Source organism: Eumetopias jubatus, unplaced genomic scaffold, assembly GCF_037043125.1.
Source record: "Eumetopias jubatus isolate StellerSeaLion01/CBP00866 unplaced genomic scaffold, mEumJub1_p1.0 scaffold_8, whole genome shotgun sequence".
Lineage (NCBI taxonomy): Eukaryota > Metazoa > Chordata > Mammalia > Carnivora > Otariidae > Eumetopias > Eumetopias jubatus.
Genome location: NW_028274814.1, coordinates 51,506,408 through 51,523,378, shown reverse-complemented (window position 1 = coordinate 51,523,378; position 16,971 = coordinate 51,506,408). Strand labels below are relative to the sequence as shown.

At 43.0% G+C, this 16,971-nt stretch overlaps 2 protein-coding genes across 2 annotated transcripts in view; one reads left to right on the top strand and one right to left on the bottom strand.

Annotated features, from left to right (window-relative positions):
• Window positions 1-500, bottom strand: part of PDE6H (phosphodiesterase 6H) — a 24,409-nt gene extending 23,909 nt beyond the window's left edge. Inside the window, exon 1 of the mRNA XM_028119677.2 lies at window positions 157-500. Coding sequence (XP_027975478.1) covers window positions 157-203 — 47 coding nt within the window. The 5' untranslated portion in view covers window positions 204-500. The remainder of the gene's footprint in view (window positions 1-156) is intronic.
• ARHGDIB (Rho GDP dissociation inhibitor beta) overlaps window positions 1-16,933 on the top strand; it is an 18,426-nt gene extending 1,493 nt beyond the window's left edge. Inside the window, exons 2-6 of the mRNA XM_028119676.2 lie at window positions 6,689-6,872; window positions 7,518-7,601; window positions 10,237-10,313; window positions 13,923-13,986; window positions 16,199-16,933. Coding sequence (XP_027975477.1) covers window positions 6,695-6,872; window positions 7,518-7,601; window positions 10,237-10,313; window positions 13,923-13,986; window positions 16,199-16,398 — 603 coding nt within the window. The 5' untranslated portion in view covers window positions 6,689-6,694 and the 3' untranslated portion in view covers window positions 16,399-16,933. The remainder of the gene's footprint in view (window positions 1-6,688; window positions 6,873-7,517; window positions 7,602-10,236; window positions 10,314-13,922; window positions 13,987-16,198) is intronic.
• Window positions 16,934-16,971: the final 38 nt, after the last annotated feature.

Below are 16,971 nucleotides of genomic sequence, written 5' to 3'. Positions count from 1 at the left end.
CAAGCAAGGGAAAGCGAGAGGTCTGTGCTTGCCCAGGAGGTTTGGCCACAGGGAGGCATCACAGATATTTGCCATTGCTTTGTTTTGTTAAGTGTACAAGAAAACATCCCTCCCAGATCCAGATAGGACGCAAGCATAGTAATAAGATCATCTTACTCTTTTGTGAGATGTGCAGAGTTCTGAGAGAAGAGTTCCTTCTCCATTCAGGATGCACAGTGTGGAATGACTGTGTTACAGCTGAACCAAAGCTGACGGGCATGTTCCAGGGACTGGGATTTAGTCCTTCCTTGCTTGGGAGAGCATGAATTTGTCCCTAGGGAAGTAGGCTGAGAGCAACACTGAGGTTCTGTTGTTAGTGGAAGCTCAGCACAGCGAAGCCATTGTGACGGGAACATTGGCCTGGGCCAATTTATGGGAGCAAAATATAGTACAAATTTCTGCTAGCAGGAAGAGAGAAGCCCCAGGGACTAGAAACGAAGCCGAAAGGGAGAGAGAACCAACATCTGTTGAGTGCCTTCTATAGGTGAAGCCTGGTGGTAGAAACTTTCAGTCACCAAAAAAAAAAAAAAAAAAAAAGAACCAGCAGCTACAATGCCTTAGAAGGACATTTTAGGAAATGTCCCGTGGGGGAAATTTTCTCTAATCCCACAATCTGGGTGTCCTTATTTGTAGGCAGTGTTATGCTGTCCGAGGCCCTGGATGAAAGTCCACACTGGCATACCCAGGGACGGCTCTCGCATTGTTCCTGCAACTTCAATGTTTATCACTTCGGTGAACACTTCCCAAATCACTCTGGGCCATGTCACACTCTGGTGTCCACCGCCAGAGCTAGTACAAAGGCACCTGAGCTTTCTTAAAGGGGCTGATAATCTCAGCACCCATGGTTACAGATCGTGTCTCTGCTTCTTTTCGTGCTGAATTTAAAACTTCTGTGACTGTATCAAGTTATGGCAGTCAAGTGTTTTGCTTAATAATGGCTTCCTTGATGCAGTTTTCATCGAGGATTATTTAAAATAAATATTTACGGAAATACCAAGCGTGGTAACTTCACAGGGCAGACACTCAGCAGACATGAATGGCCCCACTGAGTTCTCTCTCCTTTTGCCTAGGAATCTGAGTTAGAAGAGTATACTGTGACTAAGCAGGGGAGAAAGAATGTATGGTTTCTCTCACCCAGGCAAGTGTTAAAGAATTCTGCTTCTGGGCATCTGATCTTTCTCTGGACTGGTTTTAATATTTATTGTATTTAACAAGACACTGTCCTCTCAGGCGCTGAGTTGATTCTCCTCACCCAGCTTTGCAATTTCAGATGTTCTTCACAGAGCTAAGATGGTGGAGAGCTGCCCTGAGGAGCCCGGGAGGCACCAATCCCTCCATGTTGCTAAGGAACCCTGAGAAACCACAGAGCCAAGACAGCTTCTGGTGTCCCGAGGGATCAACTCGGATTCCCCAAATAAGCCCAGTCACCAGGCAGGCAGCAAAGCAGACCCAAATCCTTGACATGTCGGCCGTCCTTCAGGGATGACCCAATTCTCCATGTATCCTGGTCAGCAGGGAGAGGACATGACAGGGTGACGGAGAAAGCTAATGCTTGCATCAACTTCTCTGATGGAAATCCCCCTACTTCTGGCACTTCCATATTTCTCTGTCCCTTTGTCATTTCCACCTCTTCTATCTCATATTCATGACCTGTGCATCTAGAGGCATGATCTGGCAACCTTGGAACATGAGTTTAGTCTCCACAGTATTTTGCTCCAGAGCCAAAGGAAATTCTCTCCACTGGTTGTGCCTGTTGTCTTTTGTCATTTCTCATCATTTGCAGAGTGAACTCTGGCTTCAATGAGGAAAGGGAGCAATAAATAGAATCTAAAATTAAATTGTTCGTGAGGAAGCTTTTTAAAGAAATATAATAGTGACGTTCCCATTTTAAGCTTGATTCAGTTAATAAACAGTTCTCGCAATTCCGAGAACTTCTTGTGTCTTCCGTGCTCCTCAAAGAAACAAAATCTATTTTTAAGATGGAAGGAGTGGACATTGTCAACACTGCAGAGACGAGGGAAAGCATTTGGTGCCTAAGCAGCCAGCTACCTCACTTCACAGAGGCTGTGCCACACAACAGACAGTCCCGCAGGGCAGGGTTCGGAGGAAGAGAACGGGTAGTTTATTGAACATCTACTATTGGACAGGATCGTCTGAGAGCTTTTCATGTGTTTTCTCCAACTCTTCAACCCCATAAAGGAAGAGCATTATTTCCACACTACTGGTGGAAAATCAGGCGGAGCGAGGCTGATCATTTGCTTAGTTAGGTCCTGCAATAAGGCAATGAAGAACCACATTTTGAATCTCTGGCCCACCGGACTCAAAGTCCAGGTCCTAATAGGCCTTAAAGGTCACCTGTCTTTGAATTAACCAGGTGATCTGTTTCATCTGAACTCAAAAGTTTCACCTTCCCTTGCCCCCCACTGCTTTGGAACTGCATCAATGAACCAGACAAGGATGCTCTGTCCTGAGATTGGTGCAAATGCTTAAGTGTATTTCACTTTCAGTATCTTGGACAATTCACTGGATTTGCAAGCAAAACCACCAATTTGTGCTATGGCAGTCACACCATGAGTAACCGTCCTAATTTCATGTGGCATTTTAACTGAGCCTGAGAGGATTAAGTTTCTATCTCAGCACGCCCCAAGCTTAACACTGCTTTGCTGCATAGCAAACATGAGGGTGTGAGGGGCTCACTGTGAAAATTCACCTGTGGAAGCATCTGTGAAGCAGAAGATAAAGATAATGAGCAGTAAGCACACGCACGCACACACACACAAAACCAGTATGTGCTTTGGGCCTGATGGGGTGCACACTAACCTTGTTAAACATGTAATTCTTCATTCTCCATTTCACTTTTACTGTGTAAAAAACCAACGTCAAAACGACCGCCAAGCAAATGAAACAACTCTGCTTTTTGTGGAACAGTGGGGGAGTTGCAAAGGAAGGTGAGAAAAGGCCAACCAGAATGTTCTACACAGCTGGCCTGGGTCTTCCCCAACCCCACCTCCACTTCCTCTTTTCTTGTTTCAGAGCCTTCTTTAAATTAAGGAGCGTTCGAGTCTCTGAATTAGGAAGAGGCCTCAGAGGTCCTTCTAAGGCAATGATTTCATTTTGCCGAGCACAAAACTGGAGCGCAGAAAGGGTCAGGGACTTGTGCAAGGGGACACGCAGCAGAGTGGCCCTGAAACCCTCTTTATGTGACGCTTCCCTGCCTCGCTAAAGCTGGCAGAGTTTTGCAAAACAGCACATTTCCCGCTGCCTGTGCACCCTCTGGATAGATTCCCAAGATAACTAATGGGTTCTATAATTTCATTTTTACTTCTTACTAAAGACAGCTAGAGCAACAGAGCATAGTGCCTGTGAGCCAGATGAGCTGGCCCAGACAGTAATTCTGCCCCTTAACACAATAGGTCCTCTTCGGCAAGCTACTTGTCTGAACTTCAGTTTCCTAACCTATAGAAGAGAATGATGACCATGCCCGCCCCTAGGCTGTAGTGAGGACTGATGAGCTAATCCTCGCAACAGCATTTAGCATTATATATGGTAACTATTATAATTATCATGATCAATAATAAAGCCAGTTGTTCTTTAGATGATACTCAAAGGTAGTCTGTAGAATTTCCATAAAATGCCAGTTCTCCCTTTTGCAGGCATATCCCACTGTAAAATGGGGGGATAAAGAGAGAACTAACAAGGTGTGGTTAAATATGCACACACATAGAGTTTGGGAAAGCATTATCAAACTCTATAAGCCATGATGGCTGAGGCTTTGGCAGAATCTGAGGTTCCCGAGAGATGAACTGTGAAATTAAAAAGGCTGTTTCTTTGGGGACTTCAAACAAATTTGAGATAATAAAACAGAAATTGGATACGTCTCTTCTGTACACAAGTGAAATAAGGTAATCGAATACCTGTAACTCAGCTGACGCATGACCGCAGGGCAAGACAAATCTACAGATGGAGAACTTAGAAAGGGAAAGCACCTAGAGGTGGTCTGCTCCAACCCCCCAAACCTCAAGAGAAGGAGAATAAGATCCACAGTAGGGTGAACCATTTGCTAAGGGCGTGACAGCTGATTAGTCTCAGATTTATTAATAAGAACATCAAGATCAAGATGACTGAGAAATTGACTCGCCAATGATCACAGATGTTATTGAATCCTGTCCTAGATCATGTCTTTGTCTTTTTCTCTCCCCTGCTCTCTCTCTCTCATTCTCCTTTCAAAATTGAGATCTCAGGGTACAGAATAACAATTCCCTGCAGGTTATGGAAATCACCTTGAGCTAGGTAGTGGGTAGGTGTGGTGTTATCTTCTGATGGTCAGACTTCAAGCAGATGACTTGTTAGAACCAAGCGATATATTCCAGAGAGTCCTGTCCAAGAGGGCCAAGACATCCTCATCTGTAGATAGGCTTCCCGATGATCTGTCCACATGTATGGTTTTTGGTTTTTTCTTTTTTTAAGATTTTATTTATTTATTTCAGAGAGAGAAAGAGTGGGAGGAGGAACAGAGGAGGAGGGAGAAAGACAAGGAGATGGAGACTCTGCACTGAGCTTGGAGCCGGATGCAGGGCTCGATCCCAGGACTCTGAGATCATGACCTGAGCCAAAACCAAGAATCAGACACTTAACTGACCGAGTCACCCAGGCACACCGGTTCCTGGGTGTCACCAGAGGAGAACCTCTCTCTTCTAATCTCATCTGGGTTGCTCTTCATCTGCCCCTTAATGATTGTCCTCAAGCTACCCACAACCTACAATCTCCACCCACTGCATCCTTCATTATTTTTCCAACCAGTTCATTCATTTTTCCTGAGTGTTGTTTGGAATATGAGTTGAGCTGGTCATGATATTTATTATGCTGTCTCGAGAGGCTCAGCAATGAGTGGTGCTGAGTCTTCAGCTGAGGCAAGAGTTGCCATAGGAACAAGCCTGCATGCTTCCTTCCTGCACAGGAAGTGGACCTGGGCATTGCAATGCTGTTTGCAGACTTGATCAAGCTCATGGTGTTTGGCTTCTTATTTTGTTAGAAGAGGATCAATGAGCCAAGGGATATCATTTCTTTTTATTCTGTTTTTTTTCCTTCTTTTTCTGTTAAAGTTGTTTTTGTTTGGCTTCCCTTCCAAATGATTTTCCTTTCTGATGCCAGTGATGGAGACACTGAAACTCAAAACCACGGCTGATTTTGGCCAGAGATAGCTTCCCGCCATGGGGGACTTGACAGAGCTTTGCAGACTCACTCAGGATGAGATGTGCTAGATATTGTCTAGAGTTGTGCCACCTAGGAACAATGTAGTCTTTAACCACCGGCAGGGAGGACACGCTCGGGGGAGAATTGCAGGAAATCAGGAAATTATCTCCTTGCCCAAATACCTCCCATATGTCCCCAAATAGCTCCATTGCTGCGAGCCACGGGCCTGAAATTCTTCCAGTAGAGACTTCTTCCTATTTATTAAAGGACACTGAAGTTCATCCAGCTATGGAAATTTGGGCATTTCTCTTAACCTCTGAGTTTCAATTTTCTCAATGATTACGTGACAGATTGGAATATCTCACCTCTACGGTTCCTTTCTGCTCTGAAAATCTCTGACTATACACGGCCTAAAATGAATAATTTTTTAAAGCTATTATTCAGTCACTAACAATTAAGTGCGGATCATTTTATTAGAATCTCCCCTCCATATTTTAACACATAGCAAGTAAATGTAGATGATGAGGGAGGAAGACAGACTCCCAGGTATGCCGAGGTGAGGCCTTAGAGAATAACGTCACTAGTCATCTGGCAAGAGGAGGAAGATACTAAAAGGGAATGGGATCCAGAAAAGGGAGATCAATGGAAGGTAAAGGTAAAATAAAGACATGCTAATCCTTCCCATTTTGTCTGGAGGAATTTAAAGAGTCTTTTGTTATTTTATGTCATTTCAAAAGAACAGAAGATCTTTAGATACAGAGCCAAATAAGTCAAACCAGGGGGGTTTATAAAATGCCTAAACTATTCAATTACCATGGGAGATTCAAGAGAAGCACAGAACCTGGTACTTGCTGCCCTCAGGCAGTTATTAGCAGTGCTGGATGGGAGCCATTCAGACACCTCAGGCGGGTGTTACAATGTTGCACGGCTTACCTTTGAAGTATTGCAGGAGTTCAGGGAAAGATTCAATTAATGGGAAGAAGCCAGCGGTTTCTTTGACCCCCTGTGTTTTGAAACCATCACAACAGGGATTGCACGATGCTAAGAGCTTGGACACTCGAGGAGCGGCTGAATTAAGAGGACTGTGGCTATTCCTAGAATTGTTTGAACTGGGGCTATCTGCTCATTATTTGGGACTGCTTGTGTTATGTTGTTTCACTTGGACTTTATTCACAAATGAGCTATTTCTCTCTGGTCAGCTTTATTCGGTGAATAGAAGACATTTGCCACAGTACAGAGAAATTCGGGAAGGTCAGAGAAAAGACCAAAGGCATTCTCTGCTTATTGCATAAAAAAATAATGAGATGAGATTAGGAAAAACTATCCTGGAAAATCACTGATGATTACAGAAGTCCATGAGGGCAAGGATGGTGTTACCAGCAGCCCCCCAAACTTGTTCATATCCATTGACTTTTGGTTAATGGACTATCATCCTCTCTCTCTCTCTCTGAAATAGATCAAAATGACTGAAAAGGACCCAGAAACACACCTGGAAGAGGATGTCGATGAGCTGGACAGCAAGCTCAATTACAAGCCTCCACCCCAGAAGTCCCTGAAAGAGCTACAGGAGATGGACAAAGATGACGAAAGTCTGATCAAGTACAAGAAGACACTCCTGGGGGACGGCCCTGTGGTGGCAGGTGTGTGTGTGTGTGTGTGTGTGTGTGTGTGTGTGTGTGTGTGTGTGTGGAGCGGGATGGGGGGCAGGTGCAGAAGAAAGAGACCAAGTGTTGTCAGAGCTAAGTGAGCGAGGCACAGTCCATATGTGCTGCATAAAGTTAAGGACGGTAAGATGAAGACTTCTTTGGAGATAAAGTGCAAGTCAGCATTGAAATAGGCAAAAAGTACACATGCGGAGGAATTAGAAAGAACCCCCGACTACCACTTAGAACTGTATTCTCTCCATGCTCTCACATTTTCTCTCCTTCTCCTCTTTCTCTTTCTCACTCCTTCCTTCCCTAATACTCCATCTTCCACAGACGCAACGGCAGAATAAGGTAGAGAGAGGCAGTGCCCATCTAGCAGAGGAAATTGCCCAGAGCCACCCAGGAAATGTTTGCTGTTGACAACTAAGATGGACCTCCAAGTGCCTGAAGCAGAAATAGCACTGCTCTAATTTATAAGGCCATTGAGCCCAACATGGGGAATCTGCCACTTGCCTTTCTATTGCCAGTCCAGAGATACCACTCTTCTTCTTATGTTCCCTCTCTCCGACTTGAAATGTACACATACACTGCACACACGTGTCTCTGCCCTAGGCTCACGTTCTTTTTTGAATCTTGCAGACCCGACAGCCCCCAATGTCACGGTCACCCGGCTTACCCTGGTGTGTGAAAGTGCCCCAGGACCAATCACCATGGACCTCACTGGTAAGTGGACACATCTGTTCTGTCCCGAGGGGCCTAGTGATATCACGGAGAACACTTAGTCTCTGTCACCTCTCCCAGCAAAAGGAAGCGCCAGTAAGGTGAATCCCAGACACGTGTATGCTGGGACCAGTTCACAAATCGTTGCTCTCAGGATACACAGTATTTACCCCACTCAGTGAAAAGCCCAATCTCTGTCTCTGTTTAATTGAAGATGGTGCAGTCATAAGTATTGGATCTATTTACTTGTATCATCATATTTACTTCAGATTTTTATCTCCACACAGCAGCAAGGGAATTACTATTCATGTGAAAAGACATGATGGGGGCACGTGGGTGGCTCAGTTGGTTAAGCATCTGCCTTCAGCTCAGGTCATGATCCTGGAGTCCCAGAATTGGGTTCTGCATCGGGCTCCCTGCTCAGCGGGGAGGCTGCTTCTCCCTCTGACCCTACCTCCTTTCATGCTCTCGCTCTCTCTCAAATAAATAAAATCTTTAAAAAAAGAAAGACTGGTGATGGAAATATTACAAAGCAAGCTGTCTGCTTCTAACATGTAATCTTTATACAATCTGAACAGCAGAGAATATTGACCATATATCAACTAGAGAACTTCTGTGAAGGCAAGAAGCCATCTAAAATCTTTTAATTAGTGCTGAGAATGCCATTGTTAAATACGTACTATTTTAGCTTAAAGCTCTCATTCTTGTATAAGCGACTTCCCCCACTAGAGACGTACAAATTAAGATGTTATTTCCTTTCCTCTTATTGTGACAATGGTCAGGTCCTTCCCTGACACTTAAATCTTCAGGAGATAGAGAGAGACTGAGAAGGTGCGTATTATGGGAGAAATGTGCATCTGAGAGGAATGAGGGAAGGGCCAAGGAGCTGGGAGGTTGGGGGCATCCAAGGCAGATTTTCAGAGAAAAAATTATTCCCAGATTCAAAAGGTGAACTCGTGAGACAGAGCAAAGCCTGACTCCAGAACAGTAGGCTCAGCAGCTAGGTGATTCCTCTCTCACAGTACATATCCACTCTTTACCTTATATGGCCTTATTTGTCTGAAGGAGGAAATCCGAGGCTGAGAAGACACACTTCCCCTTCAACTGAAACCATTACATCAGACACAAATTCACCTACCTCCACATTCTAGCATTTCTCTAGGAGAATCTCTCTCTCCCTCTCTCTCTTTCTTTTTCTCACCAGGACTCAGGCCTCTTCCTGTGTGAAATAGTGTAGCGCTAGCAGGTACAACTGTCAGTTTGTGAGATGAGGTCTGAATTAGCACTAAGGAAATCTAAGGGCCTGACCACATCGCAAGGAAAACTCAGTCTCTTTCACTTTCCAGGCATCGGGATGCCCAAATTTGGATTTCAAGAAGCTACTGAGGTGAATCCCAGTACACACACACACACACACACACACACACACACACACACACACATAATACACATATATAGTATGTATACAAAATATATAGCGTATATTATATATGTATAATATACACACATACATACTATGTATGTAGTGTGTATGCATGTAGTGTGTATATATACACATCTATACATTATATATACATATAATACACATAATTATATACAAAATATATAGTATATGTATTATATACAAATAATATACATACATACTATATACACATAGTGTGTGCATGTATATATACATATATATATGATATGAAGCACATGCCCAGTTATACAAAACACACACACACACACACACACACACACGCACACACACACATTTACCCCTGAACGTCAAATGATACAGGACCACACTGGGAGAAGAACAGAGAGTGATTACCTCTCTAACCAGAGTACAGGAATTAGTCAGATGCTGGTTTCATGGGGCCCAAAGCTTTTATCACTTAAGTGACTTTCCTTAAGAAAATTAATATGAGATTACAAATGCAAATGCAAAATTAAGTACAAAAGTGAATATATATCTAGAATGATAAAAGGGAGCCAAAACAAGTAAATTTTTTAAAGCTAGAAAATGTCACAAAAATCACCAAATCTACAAAAACAAATAGCTGGTGCTCTTACATAATATTTTTCTTATTTATTTATTTGAGGGGTAGGGACACATTCTTTAATCATCTTTTTGTTTGGCCACTTATGTAATATCATTTTCAACAGAGAAAATAGAAATATAATTCAGATTTTCCTCTAGGATGGCTGATTAAAACTTGTTTTTATTATTAACAGTTAGAAAAGACATTGTCAGGGCAGCTGGTTGGCTCAGTGGTAGAGCATGCATCCCTCGATCATGAGGTCATGAGTTCAAGCCCCACTTTGGGCATGGAGCCTACTTAAAAAAAAAAAAAAGGCATTGTCATACAGAGTTCATTGCTGATAATACCTTGTATATTTTAGGGATGTCATCAAATTTGGGGGAGAAAGCGCTATCACATTTTTCTCATATCTAGCTGTAAGATTTCAGGCATTTCAAGTGTGTGTGTGTGTGTGTGTGTGTGTGTGATCTCAAATATTCTTCGAATTGAAGGCCATGTGGACCATGTTATTCTGACGGGCCCAGCAAACAGCTCTGGAGTTTAAACTCCATTCATCTCTTTGTATTTCTCCTTCTGAGGAGAATAAACTCTCTCTAAATCTACTTCTACAGGGGATCTTGAAGCCCTCAAAAAAGAAACTTTTGTGCTAAAGGAAGGTGTTGAATACAGAGTCAAAATTCACTTCAAAGTAAGTATCTTGGCCTGTATGTTTTTATAAAGTCTACATTCTTCCTATAGTCAGAGAAAGAAAAAAAATCAAGCATCTTGCATTATCATGTTGTCATAGTTTTTGTTTCTTTTTCTTCCCCCTGGATCTGGACTGTCTCTCCCCAACTCTGAACTCTACCTGTTGAGGCCCCCGCTGCTTCCTGCCTTTTCCCTACCAGGACCCTCTCCCTGAACTCTCCGTTGATCACTTAACCAATAAGACCCCTCTCTCTGTGAACTCCAGATGCTCCCCACCATGAAGCACACCCTGCTTTATATTGTACCAGTTTTGCCATTTCGTCCCTGTACAGTCCAAGCACCCTGAGAAAGGGAGAGATTATATATCTCTTCTTTCCAACATTTTACACAAAACTTTGCAAATGATATTTGGTGAATATGTATTGAGAAATCGATACATGAATGAATCAATTAATAGTAAAAAATGGAACAGATAGAGCCTCAGTTCTAATTGCTCAATGATTATATAAATCCAGGGAGTGTGGACCTTGGTAAATAACTGGAAATTACAATTATAGTTGTGGAGCAAGCAAATATGAAAGAGCAAAACTAAACAGGAGATAAATTGACATATAATGAATAGACACATACACCAATGATTGGCCAAAAGCAAAAAGAAAAATAATCTTGGCTGAAACCAAGTAAGTCAGAAATGTACTGTTTGCTCTTAGTTGCTTATGTTTGCTTTGGTTGCCCTTCTCAGCCATATTCTGCACAGCAGGGCCCTTCAGGGCCACCAAGGAAGACCCCATCTGCCCTCTGTGTTTGCACACTGGGCTCTTCTTACCGTCTGGTGCAGGGTGAATTCAGGGTCTAGGAACAATCCCTGTGTACCACATATAAATATGCCTCAAAATAATTCCAGCCTGAAAATAGTTGTTGATGCCTACTCTATAATACGCACTGAGCTGTGGCTCACTTGCTTGTTTCCTATAGTATTATTTATTATTGAAGCACCTGAAAGTCTGATATCACATCCAAATTTGCCTAGAATTATATCCAAAGCATTGTATCCCAATATGCTTAGAATGCGTTACACACTGGCTGAATTTTTAATCATTAAAACAGCTACCTTAATTTATCAATTTAGTAAGCCGGTTGAAAGCAAATGAAACAGGACAGGTAAATATTGACGGGACTAAGATCAGAAGGAAAGGTCTGGGGCATGGGCTTCAGCTATGCGTGGGAGGCCAACGAGAATGTAGCAAGCGGTCGGTGTTATACGGTGTTACACATTAGGGTGACGGAGGACAGGGGCACAGAAAGGGGTTTTCAAGTTCCATCTGCTGCAGAGACTTAGCATTTTCTCAAATAAGAGAAAAACCACTCTCTCTATATAACCCACACAAAGTTTAGCTAGCCTGTCCCAGCATGGAGCTACCATCAGAAGAAGCACCAGCTCAAAACTGGAAATAACTGAGAAGCAATTTAAATCTTTCCTGACATCTGTTGAAAAATACCCAAGAAAGTTTGCATTTATAACACCAGCAACCGATCCTAAAATCCTCTTTTTTTTTTTTTTTAAAGATTTTATTTATTTATTTGACACACAGAGAGCGAGAGAAAGAGAGAGACAGAGAGAGGGAGAGAGCGCAAGCAGGGGGAGCGGCAGGCAGAGGGAGAAGCAGGCTTCCTGCATGAGCAGGGAGCCCGATGTGGGGCTCGATCCCAGGACCCTGGGATCATGGCCTGAGCTGAAGGCAGCGGTTTAACCAACTGAGCCACCCAGGTGCCCCATCCTAAAATCCTCTTGCGTTATCTCTCTCTTAACTGCACTCCGTGTTCTTCTCTTTCCCTACTCTGCCCACCACACCCCCCACCCAAGCTTCATGGCTCTCTCCAAAACCTGGCCTGGGATGGTTCCTTTAGTTTCTTCACCTTTTCCTTCTGCCTCCCAAGGAAATGTAGTATCTTTGACGTCCACAGCTCTCATGTCATCCAGGTTTTTTCCTCCTGGGGTGAGGGGGAGCAATGGGGAGAAGCGTGCAGATGGAGGAAGAGAATATGATGAATATTCATATTTTTCTCTTACCCATCTCAAACATATTTATGTTAAATGAACCTCAGGGCACTGGGTGGCTCAGTTGGTTAAGCATCCAACTCTTGATTTCAGCTCAGGTCAGGATCTCAGGGCCCTGAGGTCAAGCCCCACATCTGGCCCCAGGCTGGGCATGGAGCATGCTTAAGCTTCTCTCCCTCTCCCTCAGCCCCTCCCCACTCTCTAAAAAATAAATAAATAAATAGAATGAACCCTCCATGGAGCAGTAGAAAAAACAAGGGACTCTGATTTGAAGTCCTTATTGCTGAGCAGCACTCACCATTCCCGTTTTTCAGACTTTTTACCAGCACACCACATCTCCTACGAGGCCCAAAGGATGAGCTTAGAGACTTCTAGAAAAAGGCATTCACTTTTTTTTACTTCCATGAGCCACATCTGGCAGAGTAATCAGAAAGTTTGGGTGTCATTTTAGCACAGTTTCTTCAATGACGCTGTTTTCATTGTGCCTGCTTTTGATAGATCCGTAGCAGAGATTTTACTGAGTGACAGTCTAAAACCTAAGCTGGTGGTGTTCACTGCTGTGCTTCCTCGTCGCCCACACAGCAAAACGTAGCACTGATAAATGGGTTTAATTACTCTGTCCAAAACAAAAAGGCAGCCATAATTACCATGGGGTGAAATTATGTGAGGATGCCTTCATTCTTCATCTTGGCGAACAATTCAGCAGGCTGTCCAACTACTGACGCAACGTTCGCTTTGTTTGTATAAACACGAGCCCTGTATAAAACTAATGGACAACCCAGGTCCGGCCTAGGCAAAATGAATCATGGAAAAACAAAGTGCTTGGGCTGTGTATATTTTCATCCCGCTTCAGTGACCTTTCTTTGAAAGGCTTGGGGAAGTGGTGACATCTCAGACAACATCTGAAAAGAAGAGACATCCACAATGCTTGCCAGACACAAGTGGATTTCGCCCATTATTTTTATGCAGGAAGGATGTTTCTGGGGGGCAAAAACTCCTCATCTTTACACTGCAATCTCAGAGACGTTACGGACACAACCCTCTTCTAGACCTGATTGATTTTCCATGACAGCTTTTCTCCTTGTTGTTTGTTTTTCATGCTAGGTGGATGATTTCTGAGGTTAGGGTTTTCATGTCCTCACATAACAATTTCCGTTGGTACCTTTATAGCCTTTCCTAAGACAAGGACTGTCTTCTGGCCAATAGTATCAGGCAGGGGGAGCTCAAGACCATTCTTTGGACCTTTAGAGGAAGGAGAAATGTAATGAAGAACATTGAGACAATGTTTTACTTAAGCAGCACCCCCCCACAAACAAACAGCACAGTATTTGATGATTAAAACCAGGTTGACAATGTTGAATCCTGTGATCTCTTCTTTCCAATCTCTGCCTTTCCACCCGCACTAAATGATAATACTTATTCTGAACTAAATCTTAACCTTCTTTCATCCTCAAAGAACTCAAAGAAGACTCAGCTAGGTAGGATAAGCATGAAGGATAAGGGAAAATGACTGTTTTTAATCTGAATTGCTTGGATCCTTCCCACCTACAGGTGAACAGGGATATTGTGTCGGGCCTGAAATACGTTCAGCATACCTACCGGACTGGGGTGAAAGGTAAGGAACCCACACTTCACACTGTCCCAAACTCTGCTCCCCACTGATACTTGAACTTCTGCTTATCAACAATTTTAGTCATAGACTCGCTTAAGAATCTGACAAAAAGCTGTGGACACTCTCCCTAGGAAAGAGCACACATAGACCTCTGACCTAGACATTAATGGCAAGGCCTACATTCAGAGATTTAGTTTAGACTGGGTCAACGACCAACCTTCAGCATTTGGCTTCTGTGATTTAAGTTTATTATTCACAAAGGGGAAGAGTAATCAAGATAATATTGAATAAAAATGGAGTCTATTAAAATACTCTCAAGAGTAAAAAAAAAAAAAAAAAAAGCACTTCAGAGGTATAAACTTAAGTGTCAGAGAAATCCAAGACTGGAAGGTTCTATCCAGCGGCAAGTGTGGTTTTTTTGGAATGGGAGTTGTAAGTAGCATGTGGGCAGGTGGGGATGGGGAAGCAGGGGGCAGCCCTTATTTTAAAACAAAGAAATGGAATTCTTTCTAGAATTAAGAAAAGCTGTGATTGAGACATAATACAACATTATTTGAGCTGCCGTTGCTCTTGACAAGTTGTACCTAAACTGTACGTGCCTTGGGGAATGCCTTCAGTTTCCTTCCATTCTTATGGGCAGGGAGAAATGAAAATTGGAAAGGTAATGGAAATACTTGTACAGTTCCCTTTTGCCTCAGGGGCTGTCTTCTTTCAGGGGTGGGAAACAGTAAGGCACAGGTCAGTTCCCCCAAATTAATAAACAAAGGATTCGAGGGGAAATTGTTTGACAAATTTGCATGACTTGGACGACCACTCAATTACTCAGATCCCACAGAAGGTTGTTGACCTGGAAGATCTTAACTGGTCTTTCCAGGACCAAGTCTCATGAAAAAAATACTTCAACTTCCTATTTTCCTTTGGGTCTAGAGTCTATGTTGCCTCACTTAGGCAAGAGGACGATGATCTGTCTGTAGTTATTCCTCCAAACTTATTCATAACACTTAGCAGCTAACTACACATTGCCTGTCTATCTGCCTGCCTACCTTTAGTTATACTTTCTAATGCCCTCTTTTTCTTAATATATGTCCCAGTTATTCACCTATTAATAACTTTGGTTGGCTATTTTCAACATTTGTCCCAGTTCTTCACTTTTTTTTTTTAACCAAAGTATTGGTTTTCCCTCTCCATCCAAATCTTCCATCCATGAGTTCTGTTCATTCTGATAACCAGCTGTTGTTACCTTACCTCCCACAATGGATATGTTCATGGGATAATAGTTTGTAGATAGAAAATCCATGAAGTTCATTATACAGAGAAAGAAACAGAGGCCCAGAAATGTCATATGACGTAAGTGGTTGCAGAGCCAAGACCAGAACTCGGGTCTCAATTAATGAAGGATTTTTTTTAATGGTATAACCTGCTACATCTCTATAAAAGAAGAGTCTTGAGGGGCGCCTGGGTAGCTCAGTCCTTAAGCGTGTGCCTTCGGCTCAGGTCGTGATCCCAGCCCCACATCGGGCTCCCTGCTCCGCGGGGAAGCCTGATTCTCCCTCTCCAACTCCCCCTGCTTGTGTTCCCTCTCTCGCTGTGTTTCTCTCTGTCAAATAAATAAATAAAATCTTTTAAAAAAAAAGTCTTGATCCCCACAGATTTAAGGTGCTGATTTCCCAACTTTCCTGATAGCATTGGCTGTGAGGTTTTTTAAAAGCACTGATTCTTGGGGCGCCTGGGTGGCTCAGTTGGTTAAGCTCCTGCCTTCAGCTCAGGTCATGATCCCCAGAGTCCTGGGATCAAACCCCTGTATCCGGCTCCCTGCTCAGTGAGGAGTCTGCTTCTTCCTCTCCCTCTGACCCTCCCCCTGCTTGTGGTCTTTCTTGCTCACACTCTTTCAAATAAATAAATAAAATCTTAAATAAATAAATAATAAAATAAAATAAAAACACTGATTCTTGACACTGCCCATAGCAGCTTACTGATCCATAGTCTCTGATAGTGAAACTGTATTATTAAAAGGCACTCCAATTAAAAATATATATATTTTAAAGGTAAAAAAAAAAAAAAAAAAGATGCCCAGGTAACTCTGATGTTTACCCAGGCTTGGAAACTATGGCTTTTGGTTTTGGTCACTGTAGGCTGTGCTCCAAATTTTCCAGTTTTCTGTGTTTGCTTTTCCTCTATCAGAAGCTTACCCTAATGAACTTGTCTTTCTTCTTAGTGGACAAAGCAACATTTATGGTTGGCAGCTATGGGCCTCGGCCAGAGGAGTATGAGTTCCTGACTCCAACTGAGGAGGCTCCCAAGGGCATGCTGGCCCGAGGCACTTACCACAACAAGTCCTTCTTCACCGACGATGACAAGCACGACCACCTTACCTGGGAGTGGAACCTGTCCATCAAGAAGGAGTGGACGGAATGAGTGCATCTGCCCATCCCTTTCCCTACCTTGCCACCCAGAAGTACTCTCTCAGTCATGTTCACCACCCTGTCCCTCCTCTCTGTTCACAGCTGGATTCCTTCCCCAATGCTCCCCACATTCTGTTATCCTCACATCTTATCCCGCAATGTCTCTCAAAGTGTTCCCTAGCACGACATGCTTAAAACCCAGACTTTAATCCAGCCCATTTCTTCTGGCCCCCCATCATGGCCAGATCTTCAAAATTCTTCATTTCAATACCCAGTCATTTAATATTTCCTTCTATGTTTCCCATTTGAGCAACTAGAGGCCAGGAAATTGGCAAACCATCACTAACAGTCCTTTTGCCTTGGGTTCCAGTAGCTCATTCCCATCCCTGGATTCTTCTGTGGTTGCTGCTGGCTCAGTGAAGGTCCCTAATCACATTCCCTACCAGTTGAGGTTCTTTTCTGGGAGACTGTAAACAGCACATAAATAAATAAATAAATAAATAAATAAATAAATAAATAAATAAATAAAACAATTATTGAGACCCTCATTTCCCTGCTTTCTTCCTTCGAACAAATATGATAACTA